The sequence below is a fragment of the Pogonomyrmex barbatus genome, unplaced genomic scaffold (assembly GCF_055798465.1).
Source record: "Pogonomyrmex barbatus isolate J1 unplaced genomic scaffold, ASM5579846v1 scaffold7, whole genome shotgun sequence".
Lineage (NCBI taxonomy): Eukaryota > Metazoa > Arthropoda > Insecta > Hymenoptera > Formicidae > Pogonomyrmex > Pogonomyrmex barbatus.
In genome coordinates this window covers 2,257,372-2,281,604 of record NW_028297171.1, presented here as the reverse complement: position 1 = coordinate 2,281,604, position 24,233 = coordinate 2,257,372, and the positions used below count along the sequence as shown (strand labels likewise).

The window sequence follows — 24,233 nt, the reverse complement described above, 5'->3', positions numbered from 1 at the left end:
GCGCTAACGCGCGACATTCATTACATCGCGGAACGATACACGTCGTGGCTTTCGAAATTATTGGAACAATCAAGTTATCAAACGCGGATGAGCGGTAACGCGTTTACACGTTCGACAGTTTTCCGGCGGGATTCTTCTCGCGTGACGCGTAATTAAATTTGCCTTCGTTCACGTGTCGACAAACAGCAATTTTTTTGCGCGAGAGTGCGACGATCTGACGATAAATGTTAATCGGGAATTTACATTGCCGCCACGGACGTTTACAACAGACGAGCAAATGTCACGGTCAGTATCAGGAAGAAAAAAAGCTCTCGTGACTTTTGACTCTTGTTTCGCTATAGCTCGTTTTGCTTGAAATTATTGATGATGATTAATACTTCGCGCAATGCGAATATCCGCAACTCAACGTCATCGATCCGCGAAATCGCGCATCGATAATTGCAAGGTGATTCTTTATCTTCATCGATCTATGCAGCGTTACGACATTTAAGAAACTTAAAATACGAATAGTAATAATTTTAAAATGCTGCTTCTACGATGCACCAGTTTTAAATTCGATTACATAATATTTTACATAATGTAATAATAACTTTAATATTACTTAAATATATAATTCTAACTAAGAATGTCTGTCAGAAACTTTTCCAAAAATTCCTAAATTCGCATAAAATACAAGCTATTTGTTCACGATGATAATTTTAACAATACGAATAACTAATCGTAAAAAACAAAAAAAAAGATAGCAATTTCCAAATAGGCTCACGGATCATGTAGAGAGAAATTCTTGTAAAAGAATTCAATCTTCTCTTTCTAGTTTCTTAACAAGACAGAGATTAAACAGTCTCCTCTGCGGGCTGCGGAATCAACGTGGCATAGATTCGCGCGCTAGGCGTCGCAATGTTGGATTCGCCATGCGAAGTGCATGAAGCGGAATGAGAGAGATCGGTTTATACGCTCGTCTGTGGAAGCGCGCGTATCATGAGAGACACAGAGCGGAGCGTAACGCACGTACACAAAGCACGCGCGCGTGTGCGCGCGCGCGCGCACATATACACGCGTGCGGTGGGACGAGCGCTGCCGTTGGTGTTGGTCGATCAATACACTATGCTGGTGGAAGCGAGATGAGAGGAGGAAGCTGAAGGGCGCGGGAGGATGGGGAAAGAAGGGGAGGCATTGTTAAAGCCGTGGACATGCTGGACCGATATTTGCACAATGCGCAGCCCAGAAAGTCGCGTGACCGTGTTCGGGATTTCCACGCTGATCCACCTTGCCCTCTAAAGCGTCAGAAATTAGCAGCGCGTGTATCATATCAGTCGCGAGACTACTGAGATCCTTCTATAAATGTGAAAAGTGATCTCTCCTTTTGAGCTATTTATATCTTCTTATATGAATATTTCTAAATTCAGAATATTTCTAAATTCTTATTCAGAATCGTCCATAACATTACAAATGAATGAATATAATAAACATAATAATAATAATGTAATAAAAATAATATTTATAAAAATTAAATAAATGTTGAAAAATGTTCTTCCATCGGTGTTCTTATATATGTAGCTTGAAATGAGAGCTTGAAAGAATTCTCCGAAATTAAACCAAAGATAACGACGTAAAAATAATTCTTTCTAGAAAAGATTATTATCGAGTGACTTAAAGATAATTAAAATGATGATGGAATTACGGCAATCCAGCTTCCTTTATTAGGTTAGGTCTTCATTGCTATTTTCCAGCAATAAAGATCGCAACGATGCACTAACATGATATTTTTATCCGAACGGCTATCGATTATCCCGCAACAATACTCGAAGGTTCCTCAAGTGATCAATATCGTGTATCGCTCGGCCTAAAACCACGTTTCTAGAAATGTTATTTCCACGCGCTTGATCCGTTAAATTGGCGACTTCGATCGCCCGCCATTCTACACATCGCATAGTCCTCAAAGATATTTTCGGGCGGCGATCAAAGCGATGCTTCCACATCGCTTCACTTCTTTTTCTTCTTCTTCTTCGGCATAGTCGTCTTTGAGGCACTTTGTGTCGAGTTTTTCCTCCCAACTTTGGAAGAATGCACATAAGGGTTATCAACCTGTCGCGAGATTTTACTCCCCCTTTTCCCTACTACACTCCAAATTCCTTCCTTGAAAGACGTTTGCCCTTCCTTTTTTCCCATTACGTAATAAGTAAAGCCAGAGGAGAAGGTTTCGTAGAAGAGAACGAGAAGAGAAAAAAACGGAAAATAAAGGAAAGAAACATAAGGCTGACAATGATCGAATAAGATAAAATAAGATAAGAGGAGCTTGATTTTTAGCATAATTGAAAGAGAGAAACTTACCGGGTGCTGGAACACCAAGTAAGTGCCAGGTGAAGGAACACCTCAGCGATATCCGATGTGTAAGTTTGCTGATTAAAAACGGAAACCGTGCACGCGTGCGGTTGTATAATTTTCCGGTTCTTTGAGAAGCACGCGAGAAATTACTCGATGAAAGAGGTCGCATTAGAAATTTTCTGTACACCACAGATATAATTTTTGTACCATGCTACCGTTAAATTCGAGGGAGTCTCGAAAGAATCCTAATTTCGCTTGTTCTTTCCCACGCTCTTCTTTTCGAGATTTTCATTCTCATGTGTCCGACAAGAACCGTTCGTCGACATTCGCAGTTTCTTTGAAGAGTAAAACAGATGTTGAAACCATAATAGCGGCTAATAGCCTGGCTGTACAAGCGTATAGCAGACTACCTAGGGTTTAATCAAGTCGATCGGAACGTGTGCACGGCTGAAAAGGAAGGGCATGAACCGAATCATAAGGTCAACGGTCTTTGCTTTGCGTATGTCCGTTTAAGAGGTTCATATGGAACAAATGGTCGACGCGACTCTCACGATGCCGATTATCGAGCCAAGGTTCGCCGACCCTTATTAAAATCTTCCTCTTACGCTTGATCAAATCGATCCGAGATCATTTTTATAATTTCACTCAAGCTAACATCGAATGATGTTTCGAAAGGAGCAGTCGATCATATATTTAGCGTAACACTAAAGTTCGTCCATCGTGACGGTTGGTGACAAAACGGAAAATCGATCCTCTCAATTGAGTCGGTCACGTTCGAGATCAGCGATAATTATATCAACGTGCGCAGCGTGATTGATGTCTTTATCTTTCATGAACGTTACGAGAGCTACCATTGTGAGAAATACACCCGGGAGAAAGCAGGACAAACGGAGAAAGATACTTCGGCCGACAAGAGTTATGACGGTTGTTCATGATAGTTGTGGCCTTGTGAGAAGCACGCAACGTAAAAGTTTAAAGACCGTGTTGTCTAGTAATATCCAAGTAATAATTCACAATGTAAAAAGATGTAAAAAAATTGACATCTTTTCAATTCTTAAAAAAGTTATAAAGCTTTGCCGAGCTTTGTCGTAAAAGAAAATCACAGAGAATTCTTTCTCAATAGATTAGGATTTCGAAGAAGATAACCGATAGGATGAATTTCTATGATGAAATCGCTTTTGGAGAGAAGTCCGGAAGAAGTCCACGTGAAACTACGCCAATGCGGAAGAAAGACTCTACGACACTCGTCGTCGCACCTTGTCGCGGAAGGAGCCTCTATCGATCCTCCTTGTGATATACCTAGGCGACAAGCCGAGAGAGGAAGTAGAATCGAAGGTGTATCGGCGAGATTCGTCGCTCGCTAAAAGCAGTTCATCCGGCGAAACCTAATTTAGCCAGCCTGTCGATATAGTCGGAACATCCTTGGCGGTGATGTTCTGTCGGCGCGATTAAAAGCGGTGGCTTTCAGAACGCGGTTACATCAATTTATCTGCGAAGGCATCTCACGTAGGTTTCAAAATATAAATGAAGACGGCAGACAAAATGCATTCAAACTCAGATTGGAGCAGCCTCGAAACGTACGCGATCCTATTATTCTTGTTAATTTAAACAGCTAAAAAATTATTCTGTTTTCGTTAAAAGGAATTTGTGAAAACTAATTTACATTTTACTGATTGAAAAGAAATTTTTCTCTAATTTAGCTTTTTTAAAAGGCTTTTCTAATCTAAAGTTAATCAAGATAGTAACACCACGTGTAAGCGCATTAAGTATATGCGTAATAAATATTTTTATTTAAATTGTCTGCGAAGAAAATTTATATCAGACATGTTGACTAGATCATCGAATGACGACGATAATCCTGCAATACGGCGTTAATTAAACGAATGCTAATTTCTGACACGACGATAGCGCGAAGAACACGTAGCGTTGGTTAATTAACGTATCGATCAAAACCGTGTTAATTAGTGACAGATAGTCTACGTTTGCGTTGGAACATTCCCAATTAATCTTCGTGTGATGCACACGAAATGTTCGAAATTTAGTTGCACAGAACTCCAAACGATCTTTCGACACGTCTTTGTAAAGCGCAAAGCTCATCAATCTATTGTCTCAATTATCATCAGCTTAAGAAAAAATTGGACTATCGCAACCATTTGCAATTTCACGATGATGTCATTATCAAAACGAATAAAATACTAGCAGATACTTCTTCTATTGATACTCAGAACGTCCCCTTTCCCAATATCACGCGCGACCGATTTCGCAACACAAGCATGACTCGATTTATCACGGAACAGAGGTTCCGCTCGTCGGGATCTAATATAGGTGCATTCCAGTCAACTTCCCAGCCTGGCACACAATCGATCTCGCAATGAAATCGGAGCATCTCGTTGACGCGACTATCGTCAACGGACATCGAGGTCGATCTGGAATTCTCGCGACTCGACGCACGGCTGGTTCACATGGCATCGGTTCGTCGTACGATACTACGTCGGAGATACCAAACGATAAACCCCAATGAGATAAAGACTGCGCCAGCGAGACTTCACTCACCTTGACGAAGTGCAGGTTTTCCTTGTCGAGGAGGAACTCCATGGACTTGTGGGGCCGTTGGTGGATGGCGGACGTTGCAGCGGACGCGACGTCGTCGCGGGGGTTCCTGTGCGTAGCGCCGACGGGCGACTGGGGTACGTGGAGGGCGTGCTCGGGCCGCGGCCGCGGCGCCGCCGCCGAGGTGTGGTTGAGGTCGAGCAGGCTGCGGGTCTTCTTACCACCGGCGCCGGCGGCGGCAGCGGCGGCGGCGGCGGTGGCAGCGGCGGCGGCGGTGGCGGCGGTAGCTGCGGCGGCAGCGGAGACAGCGGTCGGACCAACGGTGTACGTCGTGCCGTTGTAGCTCGTGTTGATCACCGCCTCGTCGAGATCGGTCTCCAGAAGGCCGACCGGGCGCTCCTGGGCGGCCTGCATCGCGCGGGCCTTCGCCATCTCGATCGCCGCCGGGTTACCAAGGTCCGTAGCGGCGCGTCGGCGCGACGTCGACGCCGACGCCGACGCCGACGCCGACGCTCGTGTTGGCGTGCCGAGAGCGGCGACGCGCGGCGGTTGCGGCGGCAGGGGCGGCTTGCTGGACACTGGTGCCCTCCCATTGCTGCTGAAACAACGAACAGACGCTTTTTAGGACAGTCCATTCGATCGTTAGTTGAGATCGGTCGGAAAGGTCTTTTGCGATAACGCGGATCAGTCGATATCGTACGAACCGATAGGAAATCTCGCCGCAACAAGACATCGCGTCGGAGGAAGTCGAAGAACGGAAAGACCAAAGTCGATAAAGGAGTTGGACGCTGTAAGAAACCAGCTAGCGAACACGACTGCTATCGCATAGCGCCACGCGTTATACCAACGCGTCGCGCGGGATAATTGGATATCGGCGGATTGCATCAGAGTTTTAAGGATGACCCTAATGCGCGCACTTCGGTGGGTGGAAGCTTCATAAGCTTCGTGAACCGATGGGTGCAGGTTTACGGGTAATAATTAACGGGTAATAAAATTCCATCCGTTTCAGTTCCGTTTAAGTATCGTAGTTTATGTTCATCGGTTCTCGGTTTTCGAATTTCGTGTGATATAAGAATGAAGGTCCTTCTTCGTAACATATTCATTCGTCGCAATTAAAGACATCTTTTTCATAATTCATCGTGACTCGTAGAAGATGATTGCGCTTCATTAAATTGATGTTTTATACGGCTACGTTGAAAGCAAGTCACATTACGCTCATAATGGCGCTCATAACTTTGTTCCCTTCACATCTCCGTTATGAGTCAGATTAGTAGTGCCGAACGAGAACGTTGAACGGTTTTTATTCCGAATGCGACGCTATTGTGACACGATAATTGGAAATCGGCGTATTTGCTGCTGTCGCAACATCATCGATTTTCGATAGCGGAATGTGGATAATTGACGGCTGAGATATATCTTCTTTTTTGGTTCTTCAAAAGGGATTAATCCCTTACCCTATCGCTTAATTCAATTGTTATTGCTGAAGATAGTATATTATAATCATCATGATATAATTGGATCAATAATTGATATACTATAAAAAGCTAATCGCAATGAATTTGTCAACGAGTTGTTAAAGTGTCAATAGAAGACTGTATATTTCGCGGTTGATTGTCGGCACTACTTTTAAGATGTTAATTGAATTAAAAATGATGTTGTTATGATTATAACAACTTTTACGTGAGATAAATTACATCGACTTTCGTTTTCTACTTCCGATCTGCAAAGAGTCCGGGTTCGCGAGAGACAGTAGTCGCTTTATTGAGTTTCCAAGTAGCCGACGAATGGCATATCGATAAAGGCACGACTATATATCCCGGCGAAGGGAGGACAGTCATTAATGAGACACTTTCTATCCGCCATGAGTACAGCCTCGTAGATAAAAAGCTGGATACAGCGAGCTACTATTCCAAGCTCTCTTCGTTATATTACGAATAAACATGAAGCTGTCGAAGAGCTGTAATTGGTTACAGCCGATGATCTTTAACCGCGAGTTTTACGCGATTACAGAATAATCAATACTAAATTCGTTTGGATGATTCGATTATGAATTTGATTAATGAGTTGTTGTTACGTATGTGATTTGTTCCCTCGGATACATTATAAAATATTTCTAGATAGCCCCAAATGTCAATTTTTCTTCATCGAAGTGTGTCACTAGACACAAAGAAGTTAACTACACTATCGAGATTAACTGACAATAAGAGTTACAAATCTGTAAAGAGTCAAGGCGGTTCGCAAATGGAATTACGATGCGGAAGCCGCATTCATATGTTATCCAGCGACGCGTTGCAGCGACGCAGTCGTCGGTTATCGCCGCATAGTGTGAGATCATGTTTATAAACGCGACTCACGATGGGGAATCATCGGTCTCTAAACTTAGTACACGGTCGTAAAAACAGTCACAATTTTCCCTGGGAATGAACTGAAAACTCGTATAATATATTTTTCCGATGTCGATATGCATAGTCTAATAACGAAATTAAAATTATCTAACGTATATAAGCAGATGTGAGATAATAGAATCAATCATTAATATTTCATTAATGTATAGATAAGATAATAATGCTAAAAAAAATAAATAAATAAAAATAAAAATATAAGTTATTGTATTTTATTAATGCAGAGATCGATAAGATTTAATATCTCAAAAAATAAATTTCTCAAATTGCAATATACTCAATACAATGTACTCAGTACAAATTGCACTGTACTCCGTTAGGCTTAACGAACTTAATCACTACCTTGCGATACTGCATAACAACTCGACTGGTCCCGACGACGAAACGCAGCTGGGAGCCGCGTTGGAATAAGCGCGGGAGCAAGCTTAATTGCCGTCGTTAAAGAACCAGCTAAATGGTAGCGTTTGTTGCATTTTCGAGACGGCGGAGTAAAGACGGACGAAAATAGGAAGACTCGTAAAAAGAAAATGATAAAGAGGAAAAAAGCTGAGAAGATAAGAAGAACAGTGTTGTCCTTTTACACGACGGTAAAGAAGAGGGCAAAAAAGTCTAAAGCGGACAGAAACCTCGCGATTAGTGCCCTGAACGTGACGTTGAACCCGTCTCGAACGCGACTTCCGGGCTCTCTCGAACCGGAATGGAATAAGATTAATACAAGGCGACTCTGACCGGCACTACACCTACACACGTGTGCAAGGTGTATATTTAACTGCGGTATGAGACGAGCGAATCTCGAATTCGCGTCGCATTGAATCGAGATATTTAGGAATAGTACGCAAAATATTTACGTTTACTTTTGTTAAATAACAAACAGAATAACTTAAAAAAAAAAAACTCGAAAAACATTTTAAAAATGTTTTTATTCGAATGTTCGAATGTTTCGTCTATTTCGCCTCTTCTAACCAAGTGCAAACAAGTAATCTAAAATAGCGAAAGAAATTGGGCAAAGAAACAAATAACAAAGTTTCTCGGCTTAGATCTCACGTAATATGCAATGCAAAAAATTACAAATAAAAAACGTGTACTTCGTTTATACAGTTATAAGTTACGTCGATTAGTGAATTGTCAGGTTTTTGATGTTTGGAATTAAACGTTGCACGATATTTTGCTTATTGTTGCATAACTAACTCCAATTGTATATTGCATTCTTGTCAGAAGAGCTCGACTCGCAGACTCCAGCTCCGGCTTGCGAAAGCTCGAATGGCGGCTTCCTAAATTACATCCCGCAGCCTGCGACGATGATTCATCGTTCCGAAACTCGAGCGAACGAGCGTGGGATATCAACTGCGTTCTGTTTAACATCTCGTCAAACAAACCGAGAAATACAGCCACCGAAAATTTTCGGACGTGTTGTAAATGAAGTAATTCTTGGCCAAAGTATATTACAAGAGAGAAGAAATAAAATCCTGGAAGTCTATTGTGTCAACTCATGAAAAAAAGATATTATAAATCGAAGATGATATGCAATCTTCTTATAAATTATTAAATATTAATAAATTAGTATTGTCTTGAGGAAGTTGACAAGAAGAGAGATATTTTGAAATAAAGGTTTTAATTTATAAACTTATCAATATTCATCAATTATTTATAAGGAGAGAGAGTTATAGTGACAAGAAGTTTGTGAAAGAAGTTGTGAAAAATTAATGACTTATACATTATATATGACTTGAACAAACAATTTTTTAATATATTCCATAAAATATGATAGAATGTATAACATTCATCTTTTGAGTACAAATCGGGAATTAATTCAATGTGTTGGCGAAGAGACAGCGAGGCTGTTTCGTGAAAAACAGAAGCCCCTCCTCCCCCTCTTCTCGATGAAACTTTTTCGGCGCAGCACGAATTGAAACGAAAGACGCCACTTCGGCGAAATCTAATGCGATAAAGCAAATGTTTGTTAAAGAAGGAAAAAAGAGAGATCAGATACGTGATTCCCAGAAGAGCATTGCTGATTGCGGCGAACACGCGCAGGCCAATAAAAATACTCACGATTAGATCGAAGAGGAAAAAATTACAGATGTGAGATTCTTATCAATCGAGATTATATCTATTATTCATAAATGTCCTTTAATTATTTGCAAATTAATGAAATTGTTTTAATTTTATATTTCTTCGTTTTCGATATAAAAAATGCGATCGTTAAAGTCAGAGGATGTGTTGGAAGCGCGACTCGAGAGGCAAGAAATGTGGAATATAAGCCGTCAATAGGGAAATGGGAAAAGGAGAGGGAGGGAGTCGCGTTATAAAATGCAATTAGGTCGCATTACGCGAGAATGACGTGGTGAGAGACGCGGGGTGAGAGTGAAATTTAATTAAGAGAACCGAACTGGTTTCCGCTGTCGCTACTGCCGCACGGAATCGGGCCAGTGCACTGATCACCGAGAGACAAGAGAAGTGATGCGAGAGTCGTCGTTGATGTTATCGGGACGCAGACTCTCGTATAAGAACAAAATTACGTTTCGATTGGTGAAGTGCAAGCATCTGATTAGAGCAAAATTAGACATGGACATGGAGAGAACTGTGCGCGGTCCTCGAGAGAGCAAAGGAAACGAATGCGTCGACGAGCGATTGTAACAGACAGATGATGTCGGTGGCGGTGTAGGATGAGATGAAAGTGGAATTAAACAGAACTGTGAATGAAGCGGTTTGCTAATCCTAGCCAGCGGAAGGAGAGTGGAAGCGATAGGATTAAATAAAATTATTATTCATGATATATAGAAGAGATTATTTCGAATGTCCAAAATAATGTTTTCATCGATAAATAAATACTTAAAAACTGTGTTGAGGAAACAAAAAAAGTTCAATGAAATTAAGTCAAATAATATCTACAAGTTCTATCCTGAATAACACACATTCAGAAATTTTAATTATGAATCGTTATAATACATTGCGTATGATAAACGATGTACCGCATGAGAACTCATCATCGTTAATGAAACAATCGAAATACCTTGGAGAGCACTTCGTGAGTTGTTCAGCTCTATCTATATTTATACTGCTATATTGCTATACAACCAGCAACTTGTTGCTCTCGAATCGAGCAAGAAACATGACAAAGTAGCGGTATTCCGAGATAAGAAAATATTTATCGTTATCTTATTTATTAAAAAACAAAATAAACACAGCGGTCGTTTGAAACAGCAGCTTACAATTACTCGCAAATTATGCTATTGTAATTATCTATCATGATATTTATCTTTCAATGATTGATGTCAAAAAAATTAATAAAATGTCTTAGAAATCATGCAGATACATACAGATACATTCTATTTGAGTTTAATGACTTACCTCACACTAGAAACGCTTCTCTGAATGTCCACATTGTTCCTCCTGGCGGCTTCTTCAAGAGTAACGGCCTCTTGCTGACGTCTCCTCTCCTCTTCGGGTGGGTGCAACGGTATGATAATATAATCTGGCTCCTTCTTCTTGACGGTGGCCGGTTGTTGCTCCTCTTGCGTTCTCGTCGTCGGCTCGACGGCTTTCTTATGCGCCTCCGAACGCGGTACTTTTGTTCTGCCGCTAAATCTAAGCCTGGAGAATCTCTGAAGAAAGCCGCCCAGGCCACTTTTCTTCCTCTCCTCGCTTTTCATGGCGGCAGAGGACGTTGGCAGAGAAGTTGAAGAGGTCGCGTGGATCTTCGTGGACTCCCTTTTCGGGGCGACAAACGACGACCGTTTCGCGTTCGCAACGCTCGCGTCCTGCTTGTTGATGCACGGCGCGCGTTGCTGCTCGTCGCCCTGACGTTTGTCGCGATCGCCACCGCGATGATTCGTATCAACTGCCGCCACGGCCACAGCGGGCTTCCCACTACTACCGAGTAAACCCGGATCGCCGGGTGGGGACTCGGAGCCAACACCACGGACATTGTGCCCCTCCTCCTCTACCTCCTTCTTTTCCACCGCCTCCACTTCGTCCCTCTTTTCTTCCTCCTTCTTTTCATTCTTTGCCGTTGCTTGCTTCTCGATCACGACCCTCCACAGACGTTCGCCGGCATCTCGGTCGCTCGGGCTGGGGCTATGAGAACGATCTTCGTGCTCCCGGTTCGATGACACATTCTCCGAGTTCACCTTCCGCTCTTGAATCTTGTCCTCGTCCTCTGCCTGAGGACTCCGTCGAGAAAGTTGTGCCACTCGTTCCGGATAAAACTCGCCGATGAAGCTCTTCTTTGCGTCTCCGGTCTCTTCTTCGCTTCGTTTGCTGGATGATTCTTCGTCGATATAAGAGGACACCGCTGAGGAATTTTCAAGAACACTTTTCAATTGAGTTGATTTCTCCGATTCAATATTTTCGCGCAAAACGACCCTATTCTCCAAGCAGGACGCTCCTATAGATTTGGTTTCCAAGCAGGGATAATCTACCTCGTCATCTAGCAATCGTGGGCTCAGCGCGCTAGCATCGCCACAGACTGAAAATGGATCCGAGTTTTTTTTTATCTGACCAAAGAACGAATCGTCCTGAGAATCTTTCGGTCTGGAATCCTCGCTGATGTTCGTGTCGAAATCCATTTGGTGCATTACGTCGGCGATTTTCAGTCCCGAGGAACGTCCGGATGCAGCTTCCTCCAATTCGTCGCACGCGTCCATCCGGTGGAACGCTGATCTTGAATTCTCCAACGCCTTGATGTAACTGCATTGTTGCGCCAACTCGTAGCTGGCGTTGTTTAGTACTCGCCTTTTTCCAGGAGAGTTAGCCCCATCGCGATTTTCATCGGTATCTTTGAGTATCCTTTGAAAATTTCTCTCATCAACTTCGAGTTGTTGCGCCAACTCGTAACTAGCGTTATTCTTTACTCTTCGGTTTCTCACTCGACCGGACGGCGTTCGTTGAATCGTCTCCATCGCCAAGATGGCGGCGTTCGCCACTCCGGAAGCGGTCGCCTCCTCCACCTCGCGCTTAAATTGCTTGATGGCTTCGTCGAGGTCGTTCTCCGTCACCATAGCCATATCCAGCACGCAATTGGAGCGATCCTGAGTCTTCACCGTCGACGGAGGTTTCGCTTGCTTGTTTCCATCCGTCTGTTGCACTTCGCGACGATCGTTCGCACATTCGACCTTCGTTTGTTCTTCGTTTTTCTTTCTATGATTCTCCAGATTGTCGTCCATGAGCGCGCCCTGGGCCGGTTGCGTTCTGACCGAACTCAACACGACCTTCGTTTCCGCTTGCATCTCATCGTCATTCTCTTTCAGGATCGTATCATCTTGCGAGTTCTTCAGCGTCGCGGCCTCGTCGTTGGGCGTGATCTCCGCCATTTCGCGACCGTTCATCTCGTCGTCGCACGTAGCGACGACGCCGCAGAGATTCAGATCCACCGGCACGCTGGCCACCCGTGTGTAATTTTCAAAGAGAGAAGATGTCGACACGTAAGAGGTCGTTCTCGAGGTATGAAGACGAGACGACAAGGTGCAACTTAGACCGTTACGTGCTGACTCCTCGACACCGTCAAGCAGACTGGGCGCGCTTTGCGACTTGTCCGTGAATCTAAAATTAAAGCGTTCCTCGTCGCTCCACCCTTGATGTTGCTGTTGGCGGCGACGACGATGGTGGTGGTGGTGATGATGATCGTGTTGATCGTACTGCTGTTGTTGGTACTGCTGCTGCTGCTGCTGCCGCTGTTGCTGCGGGTGCTGATGATGATGATGATGGTGGTGATGATGATGATGCTCCGCGCTGCCGCCGGCTATATTTAACCGGGCCGTCTTCTGGCCGGACTTGAGCTCCAAAAGCGTATCTCTCTTCGTCTCCACACCAATCTCCCGTAGATCAATCGTGTTCCGATAGTCTAAGGACGTTGCGTACTTGCCGGACTCGCCATACAGCAGCCGATCCTCGTAACCGGTCATCAACCGAGAATCCGCGTTCGTTCGACTTCGTTCATACTCTTCGAAATCGTACTCGTCATCCTCCTCTTCGTCGTCGTCATCGTCGTCGTCGTCGTCGTCGTATTCCTCGTCCTCGTGCCAAAAGTCTCTGTTTCGTATAAGGGGACATTATCGGAATAGTGATGCAAATGATACAAAAAGTTTTATTTTATTTTTCTCTTTTTTTCTATTTAGTTAGTACACATATGATCAAATATAAGGATTTGACGATTATTTAAAATTTTTTATAATGTAAGTCCTTATAAAAATTAAACTGCATTCTTAAAGGATACCTATGCAAAACGCTGCGCATTTAAGAACAAAATAGCGGAACGATCTGGCGATTCGCTAACGCGTTTGTGTTTCAAGCGTTTATAATATCAGCAGTAAAATCAAGGTGGTCTTCTTCAGGGTCACGATTGCATTTAACTTAAGCCGTAAAGCGATCGTCACGCGGAGGGGAAGTCGGCGTATGTTGCCAAGAAAACCAAGAAACGCTCAACATCCGACTTCATCGTACAAATACGCATACATTGTTTATCACCCTTTCATTTCCAGATTGAAGCAAAGAAATCATGAAGAGATCAAGTATGTTTTCTTTCATTTGAAATAAAAAACTTGAATATGAAAAACTAATATCGACTATTTATTAGAAATTTATTTATTTCAATAATTAATTCATTGGAAAACTATATGATCATGTACATTTTAAGCTAATTTATTTTAAGCTTTTAATATTTTATTCAAAATTATTTTTCATGGTATATTAAAGAAAAGAAAGAAAAAAAAAGGAAAATAAAACTAATATGTAAAAAAATATTTACTAATAAGCTAATAATGCTAATAAAGATATATAGATAAAATATTTATCTTGTGTCTGCAATGCAGAGACTTACCATTAGTCCTCGCAAACTAATTCGGGAAACAATGTATGATTACAATAGTTCTGTATTTCTATTCTAGCGACGCAGGTAAAAATAGAGTGTTAAACGACGTGTGCACGTATGCCAAGAATAACAAATAAAAGCCTTGGTGGCGTACATCGGAATTGCAACGCGGGTGGACTAACTGCGTTACGTTTCCTAAATCGTATATATAAAAAAATGTAGATAAAAAAAAATTGTTCAAACTGATATAAACTTGATGATAAAATATATTGAAATATCAAAATAGAAAGGTGTCTCTATCAATCGTCTCCTCCGTATTGAAATAATTACTAAGAATAACTATTTATTGCTATAAACCGTAATATTTTAAGATACAAAGATTTTCCAACATATAAGATTTTTTGTTTTATTATCTATCCTAACGCGATAAAATTTAACACGAAAAACTTACCTTGGACGTTGATTGTTCTTCCTAATATTCGATAGATCGGCACCTCTCTTCGCGTATAAAGGCGCAAAACCATTCGATATGGCCGCTTGTCCATAAACGTCGTCCTTCTGGCATGTATCCAGACTTTCAAAGCTGCGATACGGTCTAATCCTCGGAAAATGGTCTGCCAATGTGCTAGCAAAACCATTTGGTAGCAACCTATCGTAGTCCTGTTCCAAGCTATCAGGGGAATCATTCTCCGGATGGGAAGTATTCGATCGATTAGAATATTCCAGAGAATCGAAGCTATAGCTGGACGGTGACAGAGTGGCACAAGTTCTCTCCAAGGACTCAAACTGCAGCAACGAACTTGATCTGGAGGAGGCGGTTGATCTAGAGGATCTCGGCGATGTTGGATACTCGTCGTAGGTCGTTACTTGTTGATGATGATGGTGGTGATGGTGATGATGGTCGGTGCCATGATCGCGACGTCGTCGCTTCTTCGGCACCACCGAGTTGCACTCGCTACCGCTACCATCCAGCCGCTCGTCTTCCGAGAATAAGACGGTGCGATGAAGATGATCATGTCAATGATGAGGAGAGACATGCGAAGTCTTAAGAGAGTAAAAACGAGACAAACAAACGAACAAACGAACGAGCGAGCGAGCAAGCGAGCAAGCAAGCAAGCAAGCAAGCAAGCAAGCAAGTGAGCGCGTGGCCTAAACCTACTTTACCCGGAATCCAGATCTCGCATGTTACTTTTAATTCCGCGAATCTCGTTAGAATAGAGATGGAATCCGATGCTTAACGACCTACTTCGTAAAATCGAGTCACGGAAGTGATCCAATCTAATGGTCGCCACTTTCGCCCCATACATTCTCTCATACATTTACACAGACATACAGTGTCCATCAGGAAGTCATGGTTCATTCAACCGGAAGCAGCTCTTACGGCACCACATGCTGGTCACCACCGCTTGTTCATCAGGTCGTGATTGTCGCGTGATCAAATCGCTTGTCATTAATCCAGGTATGACATGCAATCAGACATGATTACGTCTTGGTAACCATATTTCTCAATACGATCGAAGAAAATTACTAATTAAAATTATGCATTAAATTTTTATCAAAAGTCAGAAAATATTTCGACAAAGTTTAATTATCCGTTATGTAAAAATTTGTTTACTTAAAATAATAAAGATTCGAATTCTTTGAATAAGAATTTCAATTTTTACATTTTTGTATGTAGTTTTTATTATATTCTTTTTGTAAGAATATTTAACTTTTTATATTCTTTCTATTACATAAACTGGCTTTTACTATACATTAATTTAGTAATAAAAATCTATGTATTTAACTAGACGTATTATTTCAAAAATTGAAATTACATTTGTAGAAAGAGAATTGTCTTTAATCAAACAATCTCAGCATTGAAACGTCGTATAAGTTGACCTTTAGAATTCGCGATTAAGAAATATAAATTAGTATATATCGTACAATACCTTGATTGAATGTAGTATGTTTCTCGGCAAATAATACTAGAAAGGAATATTGCATCGACAACAAAAGGTCGCGCGCGTGCTGGGAGATAATTCTGCTAGTTATATTTATCACATTTCATCGAATTCCAAGTCTTAAAAAGAATAACGAAAATAAAAAAGTGACAAAGATTTATTTGTTAAAGCTAAATTAAGTATTGCAAAATTATGAAGTTATTCAAAATTTATTTTGCATATTTTGAATTACTTTTTATTTTACGTTTTGTAAAAAGAAAAAGTACGTGCCCCTACACGCCGCAACCACATGTAGTAATGTGTTACAATGGCTGCCTATCTAAAGGCGCAATAAGAGCATACGTGGGAAATACTATCGATTTGTATAATTTATTGATCTCTTATTTATATTATATTATATTATATTATATTATATTAAATTAAATTATTATAATTATTATCTCAACAATAATTCAGAGTTAAAAAATCTTAAAATAAAATTAATTTTACACAAGAAAAAATTATAGTAAAATTCTCGAAACCGGTAATATTACAATCTTTTAGTGTTTTAGAGATCCCTTTTATAATTATTAATTTGTTTATAACAGGTTTATAATTTCGTTAATATAATGATTATATCACGATTTATATTGACATTTCCGTAAAAATTTAAATTTTTTGGAGAAAAAAAGGTTCAAAATTACGACTTTATTTTCGAATAATTGACCTTTTTGATGGCGTAACCGCGCGCACGTGTATGTATGACGAATACTCCGCGAATGACGTGAATCCGACATAATTCCCGGTTTCTTAATGAATACGACGAAGATTAGGCTAGTGGGAAGAAAGAGAAAGTAGAACAAATACACATAAACAATGTCTAACTCCCGCGATCTTCGCCCCGAGCGTTGAACGAGGTTTCACAAGGGTTCGCCCTCAACATGCAATTACATCATACACAATATTAATCAAACGATTGCAGTTGTACATATTACGAATATACATCCGTTTTAAAAAAGAGTTTTTACCTGTCGACTTCTGCTTTGTCTTGATATGAATCACGCTCTCAGTTTCCGAATCGGATCCCAACCAATATGTTGTGCCACTGCAATCAGAATCGCTCTGAAGATCATCAGATGTCTCCTCCAGAATCGTTTCCAGAAAATCAACTTGTTGCACCAGAACCGTATCTGTAAAATGAGGCATGTCTGTTCATCATGTTAACATTAATATTAACTTATACATTGAATCTTTAATAAAAAAAGAAACGTTGAAAAATTTAATGTCTCTCAAACATTTAATAAAATAATTACTCTATACAATCATTTTTATTCATTTTAAAATAAAATCTATTTTGCGTTTGAAATAATTCCTACTTAAAAAATATTAATTAGAAAATATGCATTTTCTTATTCTTGTGCAATATCTATTTTATCAATCGGATTGCTCGAATTTTAGTTTTAATTTTGAATTTCATACAGTTTCACGCATTTTCCATGTGCGCCGTTCATCGTTTTTGTGTCACATCGATTTCGTGTTCAACAATGCGTAGAAATGTAAACTTATCATTTATGCCTTGTCATTTTGTCGTCGAAAGTGTTGCAGCTGGCCTGCTCGCAGAAACGAAGAAGCGAAATTCTTAACGAAAGGTTGTGACTTATTCTTTATCAACGGGTGTAACTATTATGTTGGCGATACGTAACTAAAAGGTCATCCACCTTTCGAGCTTTCGTCGTCAAAGCCAGTTTAAGATATTTCGCATCTGTGTATATAATCTTTTTAAAGATCTCGTCATTTGTTTTGCGTTCGGAATTTTAATATATCGCTTTGGAGTTTTTTGTCGAATAAATTATATTGATCTAATATGTTTACATTTAATCTAAAAAAAATTTTATGAATGATATTCAATCGGCTGGATATTAATACAGAACACTCCATCGAATATCCGAATAATTAATCAAAAATAAATTAACTGTTTATTTTGATTCTAAACTTTATCTAAGGATAGCAAAATAGAAAATATAACGATTAAAAAATTATGGTGAATTGGAATATGGTGAATTGATGGATCAATATTCATTAATCAGCTGCCTTGAACGAAAAGTAACGTACGTCGTAGGAACATAAAGCGTTTTTACGCGTTCCTGCCTTCTTCGTCATCGCGCGATGAATGATGGCGTGAACAGTTAGGCGCTGCTAAGAACGGGACATTGCATACTTGCACGGTGTAGCTTTAGAATGCATTCGGTGCACTCTAACCGCAAGCGATTGCTCGCGCTCTCGTGGAAAAGTCAAACGCTATCTTACCCTTTCATCTTACTGAAATAGTTGCATAACGTTACGCGTACGCGATTCGTAACATTTGCATCGCGCTGCGTCGCTTCCTCACGCCTGCATCACGCGATTCCGCACTTAAGGAGAGGAAAAAACGCCCGAAATCAGATATTCCCCTTTCTCCCGGCCAATATCTGAAACAAGATGAATGCGGAAGCGCACGATTGCCAATCTCGAAAAATGATGCGAGTAGTCGAATAGGCGAATAGTCGAGGGTCGAGACTTTTGTGAGAGATTGCATTGTAATTTTCCACGAGTAGGCGACGATAACGCTATCGAAATAAACTTTGTACATATGCCTGAATGCGATCTGGCAGTCTGGCAGAATGGCAGTCAGCGTGAGAAACAATGAATGGAGCAAGAAGTCGGAATTATACTACTGAGAGAGAAAATTTCCTCGAAGTTAGCCATTACAGGTCAAGCGGGGAATATCTCTGCTTTATTATATCATAATTGTTACGTTCTTGCACACGCGACGTGTCGATGAAAAATATAAATCAAACTCAATCGAGAGATCAATGAAAAACATTAATTTTCGTCGTAGCTCGCTTATATGCGAATCTAAGATATACAAAGCTTGATCAACACATTGTAAATTATGGATTGACCAATTAATCCCAATAATTATGAAGTCGAGAGACGCAATCAAGCGCCTGTGTGTGTGTGTGTGTGTGTGTGTGTGTGTGTGTGTGTGTGTGTGTGTGCGCGCGCGCGCGCGCGCATGTGTGCATAATGTATGTGTGTGTATATGCACCTGATTTCCGCCACACCTCGAATCGTTGAGACAGACACGCTCAATGAGAAATATTACACGCACGCGAGAAATTGCGTTTGCCCATTAATTTAGATTAGACAAATTTCCAGACCAAATCATTGATCGATCTAAAGAAGAATTTCATTCGTTTTTGAATTGAATTAGTCTTATTAAAGATGATTTCCTCATTCAGTCAAATTTCATACTTGACAATTGTCATTGGTACCCTCGTTTTTTTCTCGTCGCGAGTATTAGATACGGAATAAAATAATGATATATCGAGGTGTCATTAAATCTAAGTGTTTTTAACTATGAGACCTCATAGAGATGGAGATTGTGAGAGCGGGTCGTCAGGCCGCTGAAACGCAATTTGTCTTGCACGAGTGCGGAGGCACGCACCAGTATGCAACATCATGGCGGAGCCACCTGTTGCATACTGTTGCAGTTGCCTGCCTGTTGCCGTTCCATGAGTAACGGACAAGAATAAACCGCCGTAGCCTTACATAAAAATAATCAGCCGGATTAGCGTCTTTCTAGAGACCTTCCAGCGGAAGCTATATTCATAGCGATATTCATAATATATGTATTAAAACGGAGAGATTTTTCAGATTTATTTTTACCTCCAAGCAACGCGTTCCAAACTTTTTTTAAATTTTCTTCTCTTAAATATCGCTAGCACAATCGATTAAAATTAATAATCTATTAAAAAGTAATATTAAATTTATATTAAAATTATAAATACGATTCATTCTGTGTATTAATTTATTTTATCATTTATATATGGTACACTAATTTACAAGTATGTTTTACTTTCTATCTTAGAGAGATACACGACTTTCTTTATTTCAAACCGGTCTTTCAAAGCGAATGATAAACTAATTAGAGCGAATAACTTTTCTCGCGCAGTTATACTCGACCGATCCCCCTTGCTCACTCTCCATTTCTTACTTCGCGTGGTTTGTTAGTTTACTCGCTTGCTAATCGATCCACGTTGATCCACGTGACTAGAAACTTAAATTACTTTTCTCACGGCGTATCAGTCATCATTATTGTTGATCAACTTAAGTATCAATATTCAAATCAATCAATCAATCATTAATTCAATTATTAATCAAAAGATCAAAGATATTAATTCTCGTAAAAAAAAATTTCATTAAAAAATCCAAAATTAAGAAACCGATTGTAAAAGACGCGGCAGGCTCGAATCATTGTTTATAACCGCATAAAAATTCGGTAACCGTTACCGTTGATCATTATTGATTGCCATGCAAAATGTTTTCTGCGTTTGCGATTTCAACGGTCAAACCTTGATCGCGAGAATAACCGGTCGACATTGATCGCGTGCTATATTGGAAGGAAAATTTTTGCATCGCTTGCAATGACTTCTCGGAGTCCTCTCGGAGTCTTCTCGAAGTCGCCGCCGGCGCCGCCATTTCGTCTACTACGCTCTAGATATCGGCGACGAGGCCGATATCATTACCGCGATTTCCAATGGCTAGAAAACGGATCGGCTTTGCATACAGATCGCCCGTTAATAGCACGCTGCTTTCTACTCAAACGTGTGGGTGAGAGGAACGCTGGAAAAACTGGGAGCAAATAAAAATCGCGCACGCGTCCTCGGACTTCCGTAAATGCGCCGCTCATACAGTGGCAACTTATCATCGATCCTTACATGAATATTAACTTCAATCACGACCTGATATCTGATCTATGATTCATTCTTTAAAGTGTCTAACGACGTAATAGATAAATTTTTGAGATGGTATCTTTTATGTGTAACTATAATCTCTTATTAGAGCATGTAATTTATGCATGTTATATTTTTATATTTTATCATATCAATAATCATGAAATCTTATTTCTTATAAAATGTTTCAAATTCTTTGATTCTATAAGAATTTTTTAATAAATATTGTACGCATCATTGTAAAACATTTCCTTTCCCAAGCTACACAAATTTAATAATTAATTTAATAAGTAATTTCAAATTGGAAGGGTTAATCGCTTAGCGTGACAAGCCACGAATAGCGACCTAGATCACCATAATCACGCTTTTAGATTTGCGTCAAAAGTGATCTAACAGTATTCCGGGCTGTTGTTTCTACGTTCTCAGACATCAGAGATTTGCACACAGTAAAGAGAAAAAGGAAGAGAATTGATCATTTTCTCTCCCCGTTCGAGATTCCCTGAGAGATTGTTTCTGCTCGCCGAGGCAAATAATTGCAAATTACACATATAAATATACAAGGATGATAATATACAGGACAAGATAAATGATAGTGTTTGCAAGAAACGTTGCATCGTAATAAATTATCTAAATATATGTTAATTAATACGAATAAAATATCGCTGAAATCCACGCGCTTGTAAATACCGAAATGTCGAATAGTCCTATCGCATTGTATAGTATAGTATCATTGAACGCAAATAGACGTGCGGCATGGGAAGTGCGTGCGAGTGTGAAAAAAGAACAGGAAGAGAGAGGGAATAGTAATGTACGAACCATTAACCCGTAGATCCTCCAAGTGCGTCGGTTGGAATTGAGAGTGATGCTGCAGCTGGAAACCATAGGCCGGAAGCCAGGGATTCGGACCGTTCACCAGATCCACGTCGCCGGAGGGTTCGACGTGGTCCAGGGTCAAGGTCGCCGGATCCTCCTCCTCCTCCTCCTCTCCGGCGGAGGTGACCGCGGAGACGACGGCGACGTTCGTCGGCGTTAGCGTCGCCGTCGCACTCGAATCGTTCCCACTCATCGTCGCACGACGAACCTTCGCCCCGTCGTCCACGATCGGCACCGACGATCGTTAGCCACTCCGACGAACTGTGAACCTCCTTTTCGCATCTCCTTCATATCCCACCGTTACGAATGCAGCATCGGAAGCCGCGCCGTTTCTTTCCGACCGGAGGTACGACGAACCGATCGATCGATCGATCGATCGACCGACCGACCAACCGACCAACCGACCGACCGACCGACCGACCGACCGACCGACCGACCGACCGACCGACCGACCGACCGACCGACCGACCGACCGACCGACCGACCGACCGACCGACCGACCGACCGATCGACCGACCGATCGACCGCGTCAGATTCGACAAGATTTCAGCATGATCCGGATCGTTGAACTTTCCTCCCTTTGACCTTGCGCGCACTAGGGACGGCTGAAACGCAAACGGCATCCAATTGCTTTAATTAAGAGCTTTAATAAATCTATTTTTAGGTCTTTCAGAAGAGGAGAGAGAAAGTTGCATACGTCGTTCATTCTTCGAAAATTTTAAAATAGATTCTTTTTCTTTTATAAACATTAACTCCCGGAGTCTTCTTTCTACTACGATATCCTTGAGTCAATATAAAATCTTTTTACAGCCTTTGCGATGTCTTCTCGCTTGAGAATTCCGGTCTTTAAACTTTCGGAAGATTTAAGATCCTTTATCTTGAAAATCCTTCGGAAGAACGCCAAGACCTCCACGACGTTTGAGAATGTTAACCTCGATTTCCACCAACACAGATAAACTTTGATCTCGATTCAATTTACCTTTTATCTTCTCCTAATTCATAGAATTATATAAAGATAGAAAGTGAATTTAATCAAGATAAAAAAATAATCTACATTGGTGGGGAAATGGGGGTAAAAGTTCTACATTCTTGATTTCCTTGAACCCAGAGGCCTCAAACTTTCTCAGATGCGAACGAGAAGGAATTCGCAAACGGTGGAATCCGTTTGCGATTCATCAGTCGAGAGGGAACAAAGGGGGTCGCGAGTACTGCTGGCCTATGAGATGAAAGGGAGATACGCGTCGTGATAGGGGCACGTCTTAACGAGCGTATGTACTCTGGGCGGGCGTTAAATATCGCCGCGAGCCGCGGATTTACATGACACGTCGGCGAGGGGAATCCTCGATGCAGGTGGGAGTTATGTTTGTATGTAATTGGATAAAGATCGGCTCGGGTCGTCGCCCTTACCTTCCCTTTCCTTTCCTCTTGCTCCCCCCCCCCTTTCCCATACTTTGCGATTCCACGGGTGGCAGAAATTTTATTACCATCGTATTTCTTTCGGTAGACCGCGTGAGTGGTTTAAAACCGATGCATAACGGCGTGCTCTCGATGATCTTCCCCGATAAATCATCATAAAGGAATGCCGGGTAGAAAAGGGCTCAAAAAATACATGGGAAAAAGTTGAGACTCGTAAACTGCCGCTAAAGCTAAAAATTATTATTATATAACACGGAAAAGGAATTAAGTTTAACTTAAAATTCTTGACTTGTCATCACGGTCATATTAAATCGTGACGTCGTGAAGCGAAAAAAGACACATTGAGATTTTTTACATGCTATTTGCAAATAAAAAGATATTTGGATAAAATAACACTTGCTTTAAGATCGTTTTAAGACACTGAAAATTGACAGAAATAGGAGTGAGCGGCGGGAATTCTATTATAGTTTCGATAAAAAAAAATGAATCAATAGGCATGAAAAGTGACATATTGACAATAAAATTTTGTTTTGCCTGCTTTTGTTTTGTTATGTACTTAATTGCACAAGTGTGACTTGTATTTTATCAAACCTGTAAAAATGGACGGAAACTAAGGTTACCTTAAAATTTTATACAAGAGCATATTTTTTTTTTCAGTGAAAATATGTTCTTTTAATGACTTTCAAACAGTGTTTTCTTGTCTAAATAGGTTTCACTTCATGTACTTTTATGTGATTACTTATTGATTATCAGAAAGGAAAAGGTTTTCCCATCCAAGTGTCTTAAAACGTTGTCTCAAGTGTTATTTTATCCAAATATTTCTTTATTTGCAAATAGTGTGCAAGAAATATCAATGTCTTTTCTCGCTTATGATATCACAATTCAATATGGTCGCGATGACTAGTCAGCAGCTTTAATTTAATTCAAAAAAACTGCCAATTTTTTTCTTGTTTAACGTTGATATTCGGACATCGCGTGGTAGTTTTTATGATATATGATGAATTTTGTAGTACATGCATACATGTGTATTAAGTATCAAGCATAAAATTTCTCGTATATATTATCGCAAAATATTACTACCATGTACATACATGTGTACGTGTACCTACGAACGATCATCGAGAGCGAGGTAAACAGCGCGAAGAAAATTCCCAGTCGAGAC

At 40.7% G+C, this 24,233-nt stretch overlaps 1 protein-coding gene and 1 long non-coding RNA gene across 14 annotated transcripts in view; one reads left to right on the top strand and one right to left on the bottom strand.

Moving 5' to 3' along the window:
* Positions 1–24,233, bottom strand: part of LOC105433246 (uncharacterized) — a 47,163-nt gene that overhangs the window by 21,034 nt on the left and 1,896 nt on the right. For 8 of the 12 annotated variants that reach the window (XM_089083527.1, XM_089083529.1, XM_089083528.1 and 5 more), the window contains exons 2-6: positions 21,599–22,260; positions 17,036–17,197; positions 14,537–15,065; positions 10,629–13,307; positions 4,879–5,473 (exon numbers count right to left, since the gene is read on the bottom strand). In XM_089083527.1, the coding sequence (XP_088939653.1) occupies positions 4,879–5,473; positions 10,629–13,307; positions 14,537–15,065; positions 17,036–17,197; positions 21,599–21,848 (4,215 nt within the window). In that variant the 5' untranslated portion in view covers positions 21,849–22,260. Of the gene's footprint in view, positions 1–4,878; positions 5,474–10,628; positions 13,308–14,094; positions 14,111–14,536; positions 15,066–15,331; positions 15,348–17,035; positions 17,198–21,598; positions 22,261–24,233 lie in introns of those variants that run through there. The other 4 variants (XM_089083519.1, XM_089083525.1, XM_089083523.1 and 1 more) reach the window with 4 other exon arrangements.
* On the top strand, positions 5,482–10,602 carry LOC148934901 (uncharacterized). Of its 2 annotated transcripts, none has more exons than XR_016140965.1 (2): positions 5,482–5,846; positions 8,496–10,602. It is a non-coding gene; the product is annotated as an uncharacterized LOC148934901 (long non-coding RNA). The 2 variants fall into 2 exon arrangements; XR_016140966.1 differs by having other exon boundaries at positions 8,493–10,602.